This window comes from Myotis lucifugus, unplaced genomic scaffold (genome assembly GCF_000147115.1).
Source record: "Myotis lucifugus unplaced genomic scaffold, Myoluc2.0 scaffold_18, whole genome shotgun sequence".
Classification (NCBI taxonomy): Eukaryota; Metazoa; Chordata; class Mammalia; order Chiroptera; family Vespertilionidae; genus Myotis; species Myotis lucifugus.
In genome coordinates, this window is record NW_005871066.1 from 7,686,458 (window position 1) to 7,700,961 (window position 14,504).

At 38.8% G+C, this 14,504-nt stretch overlaps 1 protein-coding gene across 1 annotated transcript in view; it reads right to left on the minus strand.

The window, feature by feature from the left end:
- Positions 1-6,025: 6,025 nt before the first annotated feature.
- The window catches only part of NME8 (NME/NM23 family member 8), a 42,220-nt gene continuing 33,741 nt past the window's right edge, over positions 6,026-14,504 (minus strand). Inside the window, exons 13-16 of the mRNA XM_023751025.1 lie at positions 11,608-11,759; positions 10,888-11,032; positions 6,856-7,103; positions 6,026-6,247 (exon numbers count right to left, since the gene is read on the minus strand). Coding sequence (XP_023606793.1) covers positions 6,857-7,103; positions 10,888-11,032; positions 11,608-11,759 — 544 coding nt within the window. The 3' untranslated portion in view covers positions 6,026-6,247; position 6,856. The remainder of the gene's footprint in view (positions 6,248-6,855; positions 7,104-10,887; positions 11,033-11,607; positions 11,760-14,504) is intronic.

The window sequence follows — 14,504 nt, forward strand, 5'->3', positions numbered from 1 at the left end:
GTACCATGGTCCCTGGTTTTCAGAAAAGGGATAAGGTACACGTGGCATTCACACAATATAATTAAACAAATTGTTTTATTTCACACCTATAGCCATGGGGACACAGAGTGAGGTGTGTGGGTAAGCCAGGGGAGAGTGGAAGAATAGGACAGGCACTCATCTCCCCCTGAAAGCGTGACTTTGCCTGCACTGCTACCCCAGGGCAACAGAATTAAAGGAATCCAATAGATTGACCCACAAAAGGGTAGTGTTTTTGCTGTACAAAAGCCAAATCTCATTGGCCCTTAAGGAAGCCAGGTTGGTGTTTAGCATAGCATCCAAACTAAAGAAACCTAGGAAAAGCCATTACAAGGCATTGCTAGCCTAGTCCACCTTCTTAGCATAGTAGGAATTCTTTGGGGAAGGGGACTTAGAAATGAAACTCCATGGGGGAGGAGAGAAAATGCTTATGTAAGACCTTTTTTTGTTGTTGTTGTTAAGTGCAAAAGAAAGTAAAGAGTTTGGAGATGACTTTAAAAATTTAAATACTGCTTACTTTGAATATTTAAATGATGTATTGATTATCACACAAAAATTTAACCAGGCACATTTATCAGTTTGATTAATCGATAAAAGGTTAACAAGGCCGCCATTTGTTTATTATTTTGAAAAAGTTGAAAATGAACATTAGCTCACAATATGACAAATATGGAATTGGCCTTTGTGTGAGAGTCAAAAGCTTATTTTTCTCACCTAAATATTTCTCCACCTAAATACATGTGAGAGGAGGTAAATATAAATACATGGAGAGGAAAGCTGAGGTTCTAGCTCTGAAATGGAAATTATGAGAGTTGGGTTACTTTAATTTAAAAAATAACATATTTTACTATAGGTTTCTCAACACATTTTGTATTGAAGACAACTGGAGGCACTTAATTTTAAAATAATTTTGTTGGTCCTTCAATAATATGGTAAATGTGTGTTTTCTATAAAGCATTCAATAAATACATAAAATAAAATAAAAGTAATTGAATTAAAATCCTACATAATCCCATTCACCACTATTCAGAGGTATTCACTATTAGTATTTTGGTATATAATTTTCCAGGTGTTTCCTGTGCATATTATGATTTGGGGGAAAAAATAAAACTAGGAGCCTATAATGCGTACTGTTTCATAACCTGCCTTCTTCACTCATAGTTCTTATGTCATTAAGCTGATGCCACCTCCTTCATAATGACTGTGGTATATTCCATGGTGTGTATCACTCAACAAGTCCTTATGTTATTGGGGACTAGCTAGTTTCTTAACAGAACATATTGAATAGACAAACATCTTGATAGCTAGTATCTGTGCCCACCCTTAAGTAGTTTTTGGAGATGTTCATTTAGGTAGCATTGCTAGGCTGAGGAGTATGACCACAGGAAAGTTCCAGATCATATTATTAAATTTCCTCGAGCATGCTTGGACCATAGATATATCAAAGTGCTGACTTTCCAACTCCTCACTGAGATTGTTTCCTCCTTCCCATCGTTTTTATAAATTTAGCTGGGAAATGGATGTCATCTATGGTGAAGCTCCTCTCTTCATCTGTGAGCCACTCCCAACCTCCAGGCAGCTGGGAAATGAATGACTGACCACCTTGAAGTGGGTATAGTAGGTAGGTAGGTAGGTAGGTAGATAGATAGATAGATAGATAGATAGATAGATAGATAGATAGATGATAGATATATAAGATAGAGTTCTCAACTTCGGGGGAAAACCTATGCAACTATCTCAATTTTTTTAAATATATTTTATTGATTTTTCACAGAGAGGAAGGGAGAGATAGAGAGTCAGAAACATCGATGAGAGAGAAACATCGATCAGCTGCCTCCTGCACATCCCCCACCGGGGATGTGTCCGCAACCCAGGTACATGCCCTTGACCGGAATCGAACCTGGGACCTTTCAGTTCGCAGATGGCTCTGCCTTTGTATCCTACTGCTCTGTCATTGGGAGCAGCCCAGGGACAGCCTGGTCTTGATGCAAAGGTAGCAATAGATTTCAGACTGTGGTGTCCGGATACTTGGATAATTATGGCCCCTGTGGTTGGAGTCTAGACTCACATCCTCATGGCCATCACAGTATGACAGTGATAAAAATATTGAGATTTTGCCACTACATTTTCAGCAAAATCTATAAAGTGGTGGTGCCAGGCAACAAAATGCCTGTCGACTTTTGTAATTGTCATCAATACACTATTTGAATCCCTAAACCTCAAAAACTTTAATGTCTCTTATATTTTATTTCAAATTTATTGAAGAGAAAATGTGTTGAGTATGACTACAGATTTTACGTATTTATCCTATCCAAGAAAGGTCTCTTTATACTAGAATGCAAAAACAAAACAAAACAAAACCACAAACATTTTAGAGGTATTTAATGGCAATAAGAAATGCTATGATGTGTAATTTTGCCTTTACCTGTTCGGACAGCATAAGCCTAATATACCTAGCTGCAATATTTGTAAGAGAACAGTTTTATAATTCAATAATGCTAACATGAGTAGCTGCAACATCTAGATGAGGACCATTTTATAATTAGAAGTTTGGATCACATTAGTGATATACTTTGAGAGGGAAAAAGATCATACTTTATTGACAATAAAATTTAGCTGACAGCAGACTCACAACCAGAGGGCTGAAACCAAATCTCACAAACTTGTAATAACATGAATAATACAATACAATATAAAGAACTGTCATTAAGCAGTTCTTATGGTATTATGAATAAAATTCCATGACGGTACTGAGAAATATCTAAAATGCTGCTGTTGAACCATACGGATGGATTTTTTTCAAGTTCATTAACATGTTTAGTCCTCTAAAAATTTCAAGTATTTATTACGTCATTGAAATATTTTAGCAGCTGAATAACATGTGGAAAATGGCCCAGTAAAAATTTCTTTATTAAAAGCATTTAAATAACCGGCTTGGGAGGTTCGTCCAAAGTAGCCTCCAAGGTTGAACAAGTTCAGACGCAGTTCAGGCAAGCATCCGAATCAGGAGGTCCTTCCAGCGAAGAGAAAGGGCACCAAGAGAGCCCAAGAGGAGGACCGTCAGATAGAGCATAGCCCGTTTTAGGAAATGATTCCATTTTCTACAGAGCATCTGCTTACAGGGAACAGGATCCAGGGAGGGGATGTTATTAGGATCAAATCAGGAATGCTTCAGGTGCCCTACCTTGGAAAGACACCAGAGGGGCTTAGTAGGGCTCTCAAAGAAACTGGTTTCAGAGTCAAGGTGCATGTCTAAGCCTGTACTACATAATGGGTACTGTTCTGTATGGTGAACTTCATGAAGACACAGCTCTGCTTGGCTGTTGAGATAGAGGTGCTTCCCTGACAGGCATACCATTGGCCTACCTTCTGAGCCAGTCCTTGTATTGGGAACCCATCTCCTCACTATCATGTGTTACTCATCATTCTTACAAAACTCATCTCAGAGCTCTCAATGTGTGCCCACCAATACTGCAGTCTCCAATTGCCTCGTTGACAGTAGTCCAAAACACATGTGTGGTTTTTCTGCCTGAAGTCCAGCTGAGAATCAAAATCAGCCCCTTTAGCTGGAGCCCTGACAATTTCTAGCCTTTTCTAACCTTTCTCCCAGGGCCAAGAAGATATTCCCAGGTATGATTAATCCCAGCCCCCATGTGCCTGCCTCATGCTGTGGTGTCCCACCCACAAAATTCAATACCCTCAAGACCAACATCAACAAAAACTGAAGTGTAATTGACTATATCTCTTTGATCATTATTAGATTTCTGACTAGTTACCTCAAGACTAATTCTATAATCTAAAAGAAATAACCTTTCTCAATATCTTGCTTATAAAATCTTTGTACAGACCATACACATATATAGACAACTGAGTGAAGCCTGCCATCTGCTGGTGAGGTACATTATTAATTTTTAGAGAGCTTATTGTTTTAATGCTTTTGAAGTTCTAGACCATTTAATAACAATGCACCAATTCACACAACTATATTATGGATACCCAAACACTCTCAAGCATGTATACAGTAGATAAAAGTATTTGATTTGAAGGAGAGCAGAATGTGAAGGAAGTGAGAAAGGTGAAGATTTACACGATGCTTATTCCTCTGCGTAATCCAAAGAAAGCTGATAATTAACTTACCCTAGTTTTTCAAAAAAACGCATTCTGAAAAAAATGCAATTTTAAAAATTTGAGAAACATCCTTACTGATAATTCAAATGTGACTAGATTTTGTACATTTTACAACACAATGTATTTCCAAAATGTTTTCATCACCCTATTCAGAAACTCTTTACCAATTAAGCAATAATTCCCAATTTCTCCCTCCCTCCCACATCTATTTCCCTCTAGTATACTTCCTGTCCCTATGAATTTGCCTATTCTAGGTACCTCGTACAAAGGGAATCGTATAATGTTTGTCCTTTTGTGTCTAGATTATTTCATTTAGCATAATATTTCAAGGTCCATTCATTTTGTAGCATGTATCAATACTTTATTCATTTTTATGGCTAAATAATAATCCATTGTATTTATATACCATTTTTGTTCATCCATTCTGTTGATGAACACTGGGGTGTTCTACCTTTTGGCTATTATGAATAATGCTGCTGTGAACATTGGTGTACATGTTTGCATCCCTGTTTTCAACGTTCCTTGTGTCATCCTTCAGGTAGCCTCCAGACAGGTTAGAACAGAAAAACACAATAACCCTATATAATAAAAGTCTAATATGCAAATCGAACAAATGGCAGAATGACCTGTGGAATGACCGGTCACAATGATGCACACTGACCACCAGGGGGCAGACACTCAACGCAGGAGCTGTCCCCGGCCCACAGGCCACAGGCCAGCCAAGGCGTCCTGATCACCCCGAAGATCGGCCCGATCCCCGGCCAGGCCTAGGGACCCTACCCCTGCATGAATTTCATGCACTGGGCCTCTAGTTAGTTAATAATATCTGCTCTATTCTCTTTGGCACCAAAGACCGGAGTCCCATGCTGAGAACACAGGCTGTAACCTTCAAGAATGTGATCAATTTGGGGAAGTGATGGGGCAAGTAAAAATGTCACAAAGCTTTCATACCATTTTTTAGTTGCTCCTTTATTGCTTCAGTACTCATTTGGTTACTGTAAACCTTTGATTATTTTCCAGAGCTCTGATAAGGTTTGTCCTGACAGTTTCTGCTTATGTTTTCAATGTCCCAAGGAGGGATGAGAGTTTATAGCTGCCTACTCTACCATTTTGCTGATGTCATTTCAATGGAGCCTTCTTAGCTCTGCTACACTGAGGGCCTGACTTATTCTCAATCCAGATGCCTACTTCCCCACATGAGCAAAACAGAACTCATGGCATTTCTTTCTTTTTCTCTTGGGTCCCCTGTCTTGGAATGGTTGGAGCATCTCGTCAGTTACTCAAGCCAGGAAGCATTGTCTTTTCCCATTTATTTGATAGAGTGGTGATCAATCATAAGTCCTGTGGATGCAATGCAGCCTTTTAAGGATTCTCTAATCATTCCACTTACCGCTAACTCACAATTTCTACAGATTGCTGTTATCTTCCACATTGATTACTGCAATGCCTCCTGCCTGGGTGGTTTGTATCTCATTCTCCCTCACCATCTCCTATATGCATCTGCTCAAAGCAGTACAATTTTTGTCTCCCCATTACATTTGCATCTCCCTGAACGTATCAACTTTCATTCAACCAGTGTTTTACTAAACAAAAACCCACAGTTCAAGCAGATATACAATACATATTTTCCCAACATAAATGTTTATAGGTTGTACAATCATGCTTTAGTCTAGGTATAATAATAAAAGCATAATATGCTAATTAGACCGGACATCCTTCCGGACGTCCTTCCAGATGACCTTCCAGACAAAGCTGCCACACTGGGTGCCAAGGCAGAGGCAGCCGCTGCTGTGGTGAGGGCTGAGCCCCTTGCATGAATTTTGTGCATCGGGCCTCTAGTAATTAAATAAGACTTATGGGATGAGTAGTAGTATGCCAGAATCTACTTTTATTTTTGCATTTAATGTTTTGATACAATGTTCTTACATCTAGAGAAAGCCTAGACTAAATGACACTATTAAGGGAACGATGTACTCTTCTTTCCCTCGGGAACTCGAATGGGTATAGAGGGACTGCTCCATTTCACAATGTTTTCTCATTATGTGGACGGATTCTCAATTTGGCTCATCCAGCTGAAGACAACACTGCACATGTGAAGAGTCTTTGAAAAGAAAGAAGGCAAGTAAGTTTGATGCAAAAGTCACCTATCTTATACTCCACTTCCCACAATGCCCAGGATAGAAACGTTTTCAAGTTTTCCATCAACAACTAAGCAGTTTCAATCCACATGCTCCCCAAATAAGTTGCTCTTTGCCAAGGAATAGAAATGACTGCCTTTTGCTTTATGGTTTCTAATATCCTATCATATTATCATATGTCACCCACAGATAGTTAGTAGGTTCCAAGTTTTCAAATACTCAAGGAATAGAGTTGAGGCTGCTTTATGAGACCTTGGTAATTCGAAGAGGAGAAATGGAGGGGAGTCAAGAAGAGGGACTTCATGAGACTGTCCTGAGAGATGGCACAAATAGTTCAGTACCAAGGCTTGCAACCCAAAGGATATCTTGCTTACTCCACTATGTCCCAGGTGCCTGCGCAAGGTTTGGCTTTGAGGCTTCAAGGTTGCTATGGAGCAATGTAATATGTCTGGCAGGAAATAGTTTAAGTCAGAAACATAGGGAATGTTCTGATCGGAACAACCTTGTCCTAGACCCAGTCACTGTAACAGCCCAAGAAAAGGAAATAACAGTTATTAGAGAGGTACTGTACATTAGTTTTCCTCGGGATTCTCGGGATTCTCAGGAACAGCCTCTTCAAATATATTATTAATTGATTGCATTGCCTCAGTGGCATTAGATGATCCATGGACAGCATTTCTCAAAAGATTTGTTCCAAATTGGGCTCGGAGAGAGTTTGGGGACAAGAACTTTGCTTCACTTGGGTCTGTGGGACCCATCAATCGTCTCCAGTCTGCAATAGCATTCCACTTGCTCAGAATCATGACCAAAGATGGACCCCTGCAAATAACAGAAGACTTGGGCCACTTACAACTGTATAGATTGCCTACATGGCTACAGACAGAACACCACAGCTTCATCCAAAGAGCTTTTCTTTGTTCTTTGTACTTATTAGTGTGAGTTAATGCATTCTTTTTTGTTTGCTTCATTTATCCCTCTTCCAACAGGCATAGGAAAACACTGCTAGAAAAATGCTGTAGTTTATATCTATAGATATATTTCAGGCACTGTTCCAAGTACTTTCAATGTATCAATTATTTAGCCCTCACAACAAACCTATAGGTTAGGTCAGTGATGGTGAACCTATGACATGTGCGTCAGAGGTGACACGCGAACTCATTTTGGGAGACACGCATCGACAGAGACAAAAAATTGCATAATTCAATGAGTTGGGCATCACTCGAGTAATATTATTACTCACGTTACTCATGATCAATAATGCAATTCTAAAACCGGATGTAAACATGTACATCAGTGTTGCGTAGCAAAGATACATAGTGAAAACATCTAAGATACATTGTTCCAATATTGACATTAATATAAAAAGGTTAAGAATTGCACTATAAAGAGATTAATCTTTACTCATGACATTTTATTTTTACTCGAGTGACAAAATACCCAGTTCTGGAAACGGCCTCGTTATTGTGAACACGTGCCTTGGATAAGCTTCCCATGTGTTCGGGTGCATTCAGCAAATGGATGCACTTGATCGTTAGGAGACAGGAGTGGGAGGGTTAGAAGAAAAAGATATACAGTGCAACAGTGCTCGATGAGACATTCTGCGTGTCGGAAAATTGATTACAGCACCATATATTTGTTGGTTATACATACTATCTTTGAATTGTTTTGCACCAGGAGTCAGTGCAACAACACTGCAAAAAGTTAATAGATAAGAAACCTATCAACCTTTTAGAAAAAAACGCCGTGATTTATATTTATTTATTTTTGCAGCCTTGTGATGGAGAATCAAAAAAATAAAAAAGCAAGATTGAATGATAAAGGAAGTGGAAGTAGCAGTAGCTGACCTTTTCAAGACATATGGACCGAGATGTACGGGATTGTCGACAGAAACAACAGATCATTGTGCATACTGTGTAATGAAACGGTAGTAAGCAAAACGAGGAATGTAAAAAGACATTTTGAAACTAATCATTGTCAGCTCTTGAAAAAAAAGTATCGATGAAAGGAAGGAATACATTTCTAGGCAGCTATACCTCTATAAAAGTCAATCAAATTCCATCATTAAATTTGTAAGATGCTCTACAAATTTAACAACAGCAAGTTACTGTATTGCTCACTCCATAGCTCAGCATGGAAAAGCCCTCAGTGATGGAGAATTTATTAAGGAAACATTTCTAAGATGTGCACCAGCTCTATTTCACGATATGAAAAATAAAGATGATGTTATTAAAAGAATTTCTGAGTTACCACTCAGTTAAAATACTATCAAAGACAGAATAATAATAGCCATAACCGGTTTGGCTCAGTGGATAGAGCATCAGCCTGTGGACTGAAGGGTCCCAGGTTCGATTCCGGTCAAGAGCATGTACCTTGGTTGCGGGCACATCCCCAGTAGGAGGTGTGCAGGAGGCAGCTGATTGATATTTCTCTCCCATCAATGTTTCTAACTCTCTATCTCTCTCCCTTCCTCTCTGTAAAAAATCAATAAAATATATTTTTTAAAAAAAGACAGAATAATAGATCTTAACAAAAACGTACAACATCAATGAAAAAAAGACTTAAATAGCTGTAAATATTTTTCGATTTCTCTTGATGAAACTACTGATGTCACATCAAATGCTCGGTTGGCCATTATTTCTAGATATTCTGATGGTCTCACAATGAGAGAAGAGTTGATAAAGTTAGAATCAGTGCCAATAAGTACATCAGGAAGCGAAATATGTAAGGTTGTTATAAAAACATTCAGTGACCTAAACATTAATATCTCTAAAATTGTGTCAGTCACGACAGATGGGGCACCAAATATGGTGGGAAAAAATATGGGATTCCTGAAATTGTTTATGGAAGCTATTAGACATCCACTTGTACCTTTTCATTGCATTATCCATCAGGAGGTGTTGTGTGCCAAATCGGGATTCTCAGAATTGAATGATTTAATGTCAGTTGTAACAAAAATTGGGAATTTTATAGCTTCTCGACCCCTTCACAAGCGAGAATTTTCTGCACTTTTACAGGAAGTTGATTCAACCTACAGTGGACTACTGATGTTCAATAATGTGAGATAGCTGAGTCGAGGTAAAGTACTTGAGCGATTTGTGGAGTGCTTTGAAAAAATTACGGTATTTATTGAGAATAAGGATCTGGCAAACTTTCCTCAGATCAATGATCATAAGTGGGTCAGCAATTTGATGTTTTTTACAGATCTCTCTGTTCATATGAATGAACTGAACTTAAAATTACAAGGTTTTGGCAAAAATATTGACGTTATGTTTGGATACATCAAATCTTTTGAAAGTAAACTTAAAATTTTCAAGCGAGATATTGAAACTAAAACTTATAAGTATTTTCCTCGGATAAAAAAGTATTTCGAGAAGGCCACTACAACGGGTGTAATGGAGTCCATACTTATGTACCAGAATATAGTAAACTCGTTATTTGGACAGTTCAGCAAAAGATTCGACCAACTTAGAAGCCTAGAACAGACCATTAAAATAATTAAGCATCCGGATGTAGTTGTTTACAGTACTTTGGAATTAAAGGATTTACAATGGATGCAAATTGACGATTTAGAGATGCAACTTGCAGATTTTCAAGGTAAGGTAGCACTTGGACTCGTGTGTTTGTCGACTTAAGGTCGAAACTTGAAAATCTGGAACAAAATCGTTTGAATAATGAAGAAGAGCGCAACTATGAACAAGAAATTTCGAGTGCTTGGAACAGAGTACCTGACACTTCTAGCGACATAAAAAATCTAGCGATGGCTTTGCTAACAATTTTTTCATCAACATATTTTTGTGAGACTGTTCTCAGCATTAAATAATATTAAAACGAACAAAAGAAACCGGCTAACAGATGAAGTTAGTGGCGCTTGCTTGGCCTCAAAGTGCACCAAGTATGAACCTGCAATCGAAGAATTAGCAGACAAACTTAAGCACCAAAAAAGTCACTAATTTCTAGTTTTCGTACCATTTGATTATCATTGTTTTTATTATTATTTTTTCCTAAATGTACATTGTTTTTCTGTTTTTGTTCATTTTATACATATTTTTTGGTTGATTTTCCTTTGTTAAATGGCATTTAAATATATAAAATAAATATCAAAAATATAAATCTTTTTTTTACTATGGTTGCAAATATCAAAAAAACATTATGAATATTTCTATATGTGACACAGCACCAGAGTTAAGTTAGGGTTTTTCAAAATTTTGACAAGCCCAGCTCAAAAGGTTCGCCATCCCTGGGTTAGGTACTATTATTATCCCCATTTTACATATAAGAAAACTAAGACACAGAGAAAGTATATTGGTAAACAGGAATTTAAACCCAGATAGCCTCTATATCTAATGTGAAGACCTAAATTTTAAAAAAAGGAAGGAAGGAGAAAGAAAGAAAAAAAGGAATAAGGAGAAGAAGGGAGGAAGGGGAGAGAGAAATATAGGGAGGAAAGGAAGGAAATAGGGGGAAAATGAGCCCAAAATATTAATAAGGTGTCTTTCCCTGAATGAGATTAGATGGAATGTTTTAATTAATTTTTATATTTTTCTGTTTCTACAATGAACAAATACTACTTTATAATGCAAAGAACTATATTTCAGAAACTTACTCAGATAATACCTCCAACACACTGTTATAAAAGTCTTTCTGTGCTATTTTATAATAAATTTTGTCAGCATGCTCTTTGGTTAGCAGAATTTCCTTCATCTGTATTATTTCAAATCCAGCCTCTTTAATACGGCTGAAGATCATCTCTAGAGAAAACAGATATTTGCTCATCATGCAGATTGCCTCCACTTTTGCTCCATGTTCAAGTAGATTGAAATAACTTAAGGATGGTAATAGCTTTATTTGCATACTGTGGTTTTAAAAGGCAAAACTACGCTAAACTAAATTGAATTTGAAAAGCACCAGGCTGACATTCAGAAGAACTTTAATATGTTATTGTAGGTGTTTCATCTCTGAGATGCATCTTTCCAGAAACCACCTGAATCATCTAGTGGACTATGAACGCGGGAGAGGAGGGGACCAGCTCCTGAGCTAAAAGTTAAGACATGTTTCATCTCTGCTACCAGGGCCAAGAAACTTCTTGCTAGATCGAAATTGAAGGTGAGAGCCAATCTGAACTCTTCCTCCTGAAGGAGAAGGGAGCTACTGAGGGAATTAAATCAAGTAAATCTTGTCAAAGTTTCACCCACAGCTTAACTTGAGTGGCTATCCTCTGGCTGTGTTCAGAACTGGCATTATTCCTTCAACTTTTCTGTAGTTTGAAAAATTTCACTAAACTTGAAGAAAATGTCCACATTGGCTTTCATTTTTAAATATTTACCTCTTTGTGCGTGTGTTGCCTGAGGTTTAATCACTGCTAAAGTGTTTTGAGGAGGAAAGAAATACTGGATTTCCCTTTCAGCAGCTTCCGGTGAGTCACTTCCATACAACTGGTTGATAGGCAGGTTTTCCATTGCAAATTGTGCACACAAACTTGAGAAAAGAAACAAGTTAAAAACTATTATGGCATAACATCATAACATAACATAGAGCACAATATAACACTATATAAATTGTTCAAAATTATCAAACAAAAGCAACTCATCCCTGATCTAGACATAGTTAAAAAGTAATTAATTACAGAATGGTCTGGGGCATGTGACTTCACTTTAAGGATGTAATAGTCTTTAGAAAGGAAGAAATAAAGACATGAATGAAAGTAAAGGAGGGAGGGAGGGAAGGAAGAAAGAAGGGAGGGAAGGAGGAAGGGAAGGAGGGAAGGAGAAAGGGAAGGAGGGAGGGAGGGAGGGAGGGAGGGAGGGAGAGAGGGAGGGAAGGTGGGAAGGAGGGAGAGAGGGAGGGAGGAAGGGAGGGAGGGAGGAAATGGACTTTTCAATAATCCTGATAATGGAGATTGACAGATAACTGTGAATGGAGGAATGGATGCCCTAGCAGGGTGACAAAGCACAGAATCCTGATCACTAAATAGCATCAAGCACTAAAGATGCTATTTAGGTGTTATCTAATAGTTATCTTTGACTCTACACCAAAGATACCAAACTATAAACTTCAAATCCAGGAGAAACTGCAGTGGAACCTTCCCAGTAAGCAAGAGCAGCAACAAAGGAGGAGCCTACAGGACAATTCTGTGTATAAAGAAGCAGTAGAGCCCTAGCTGGTTTGGCTCTGTAGATAGAGCATCAGCCTGTGGACTGAAGGGTCCCAGGTTCGATTCCAGCCAAGGGCACATGCCCGGGTTTCAGGCTCCATCTCCAGTAGGAGCATGCAGGAGGCAGCTGATCAATGATTCCCTCTCATCATTGATGTTTCTATCTCTCTCTCCCTCTCCCTTCTTTTCTGAAATCAATACAAATATATTTTTTTTAAAGAAGCAGTAGGGATGCTGATGGTTCTGGACAATTCATGTTGGGTTAGATAATTAGTCTGGTTCTGTTTCTGTACAATAGATAAATATATATCTCTTACGTGAATTGTTGCTTGATGTTTTTTGTTTCCCCTTTTTTCTGTCTTTATCTGTCTATGTATGTACGTATGTATCTATCTATCTATGTATATTTTAACAGAGGAGATGCTCACTGTTCATTGTATTTTCTGCCTTTTACACGCACTTTTGAGCAGCCAATCCTCAAAATCCAGTGATGGTGAATAGTGTCCCTTCCTGTTTATTTAATAGGGTGACATCACTGGAAACTTGGCTTTCTAGCCTCAGCTTCAAGACTCTCTTTGTGCCTCTCTGGTTTCAGTGACCCATTTTTGATTTGTCCAACTTGACCTTCCTACTCAGGCCTTGACGATTCTCACACCCTGATTTGGAGATGCTTGTGGCCTAAGTTCCTTGGAGCCTGTGCTTGCCAGGGATGGGGAATCTGCACAATGGTTGATAAAACAGCTTAAATGATCGCCAGCACTTATGCCATTCAAGGCAGAGAACTACAACCAGCCCCTCTGTTATGCTGCTAGACATGATTATTGAAAAAAGTGTGTATACATTTGTAAGTGTGAGTGTGTGCATGTGTAAGGATAGCATAGAGGGGTTACTATATTTACCTTTTACCAAAGTGACTGTATTTCAGATTAAGCAATGCAGAATGCAAAATCTGCTACTTGCGTGCAGAAAAGGGACCGAGCTCTGTTGACAGTTATCTCTAAAACAACAGGAACGACCTGGGTGGAACCAATGAAACTGGAAAAGGGGAACTATTCAAACAGAATGGTCAGGGTTAGCTGTCAAGTTGTGGCAAGATAGGGATCACAACAGTGGGGTGGGAGAGGCAGTCAGTCGGAGCTTCCCCTGGAGGAAATGTCTCTGTGCTGGTGTACTCCCTCCACACCTGGAACCACAATTGCTAGAAGCGTGTGCCTACAGGCATAGGCTTTGTGTTGAGAGTCATTCCTCTCTAATGCTATGCATTGAATTCTATGCAACATTTCATTAAGAGGACCTAGGACACTCTGCTCACACTATCCACAGTGTTCACCCCACGTTATCCTTGATAGTTATTTTCTGGTACAGGAGCAAAGACCTAAGTGAGTAGGGCTAAATAGGGGGGAAATGGTGCCCATTCAAGACAAGTCAGATTCAAGATATCCTGCCCAAAAGAAGATTATTTCAGTATTTATGTAAATGATGTTTCATAAGTACTGTTATTGTGTAAACAAATGTGTCTAGTCTGCTGTGCCTGATAGAGCACCTCTATTCTTGCTCACTTGAAGCAAGAGCCTTTCTTCCCTGCATTGAATCCTGCTCTGCAACTGGCACAGAGAATTCAAGCAAATTGCAATTCAGTTCACTTCCATCAGCTACCTCCCAAGAATGTAGATGCATGAGATATTATCCACACCCCCCAGGTGATAGCAAGCCTAACAGTTAAGGTCAAAAATATCTACAGAGTACCCTCCATGTGCTAGGTAGCATACCATGTGTTAAATCGATTGCAAAGTTTAGTTCACTAACTTAGTCACGGTTCCTGCCAAAGTAGAGACTACATATTAAGTCAGTCATGATTGTCTTGAAATGCTTATGATCCACTAAAGAACCTGAAGCTGCCATCACACCCTTCTCAAAAGAATTTCTCCTAAATAGTAGATGGGGATGCAATTTCTGCCAAGAGCTGGCCTTTTGCCTGGGTACCCATCACTTACTTCCCAGTTCCAAACCAAACAGCCCGCAGCCTTCTCTTGCAAAACCTTGGCAGTATTCGGGTTGGCACGGAGCTA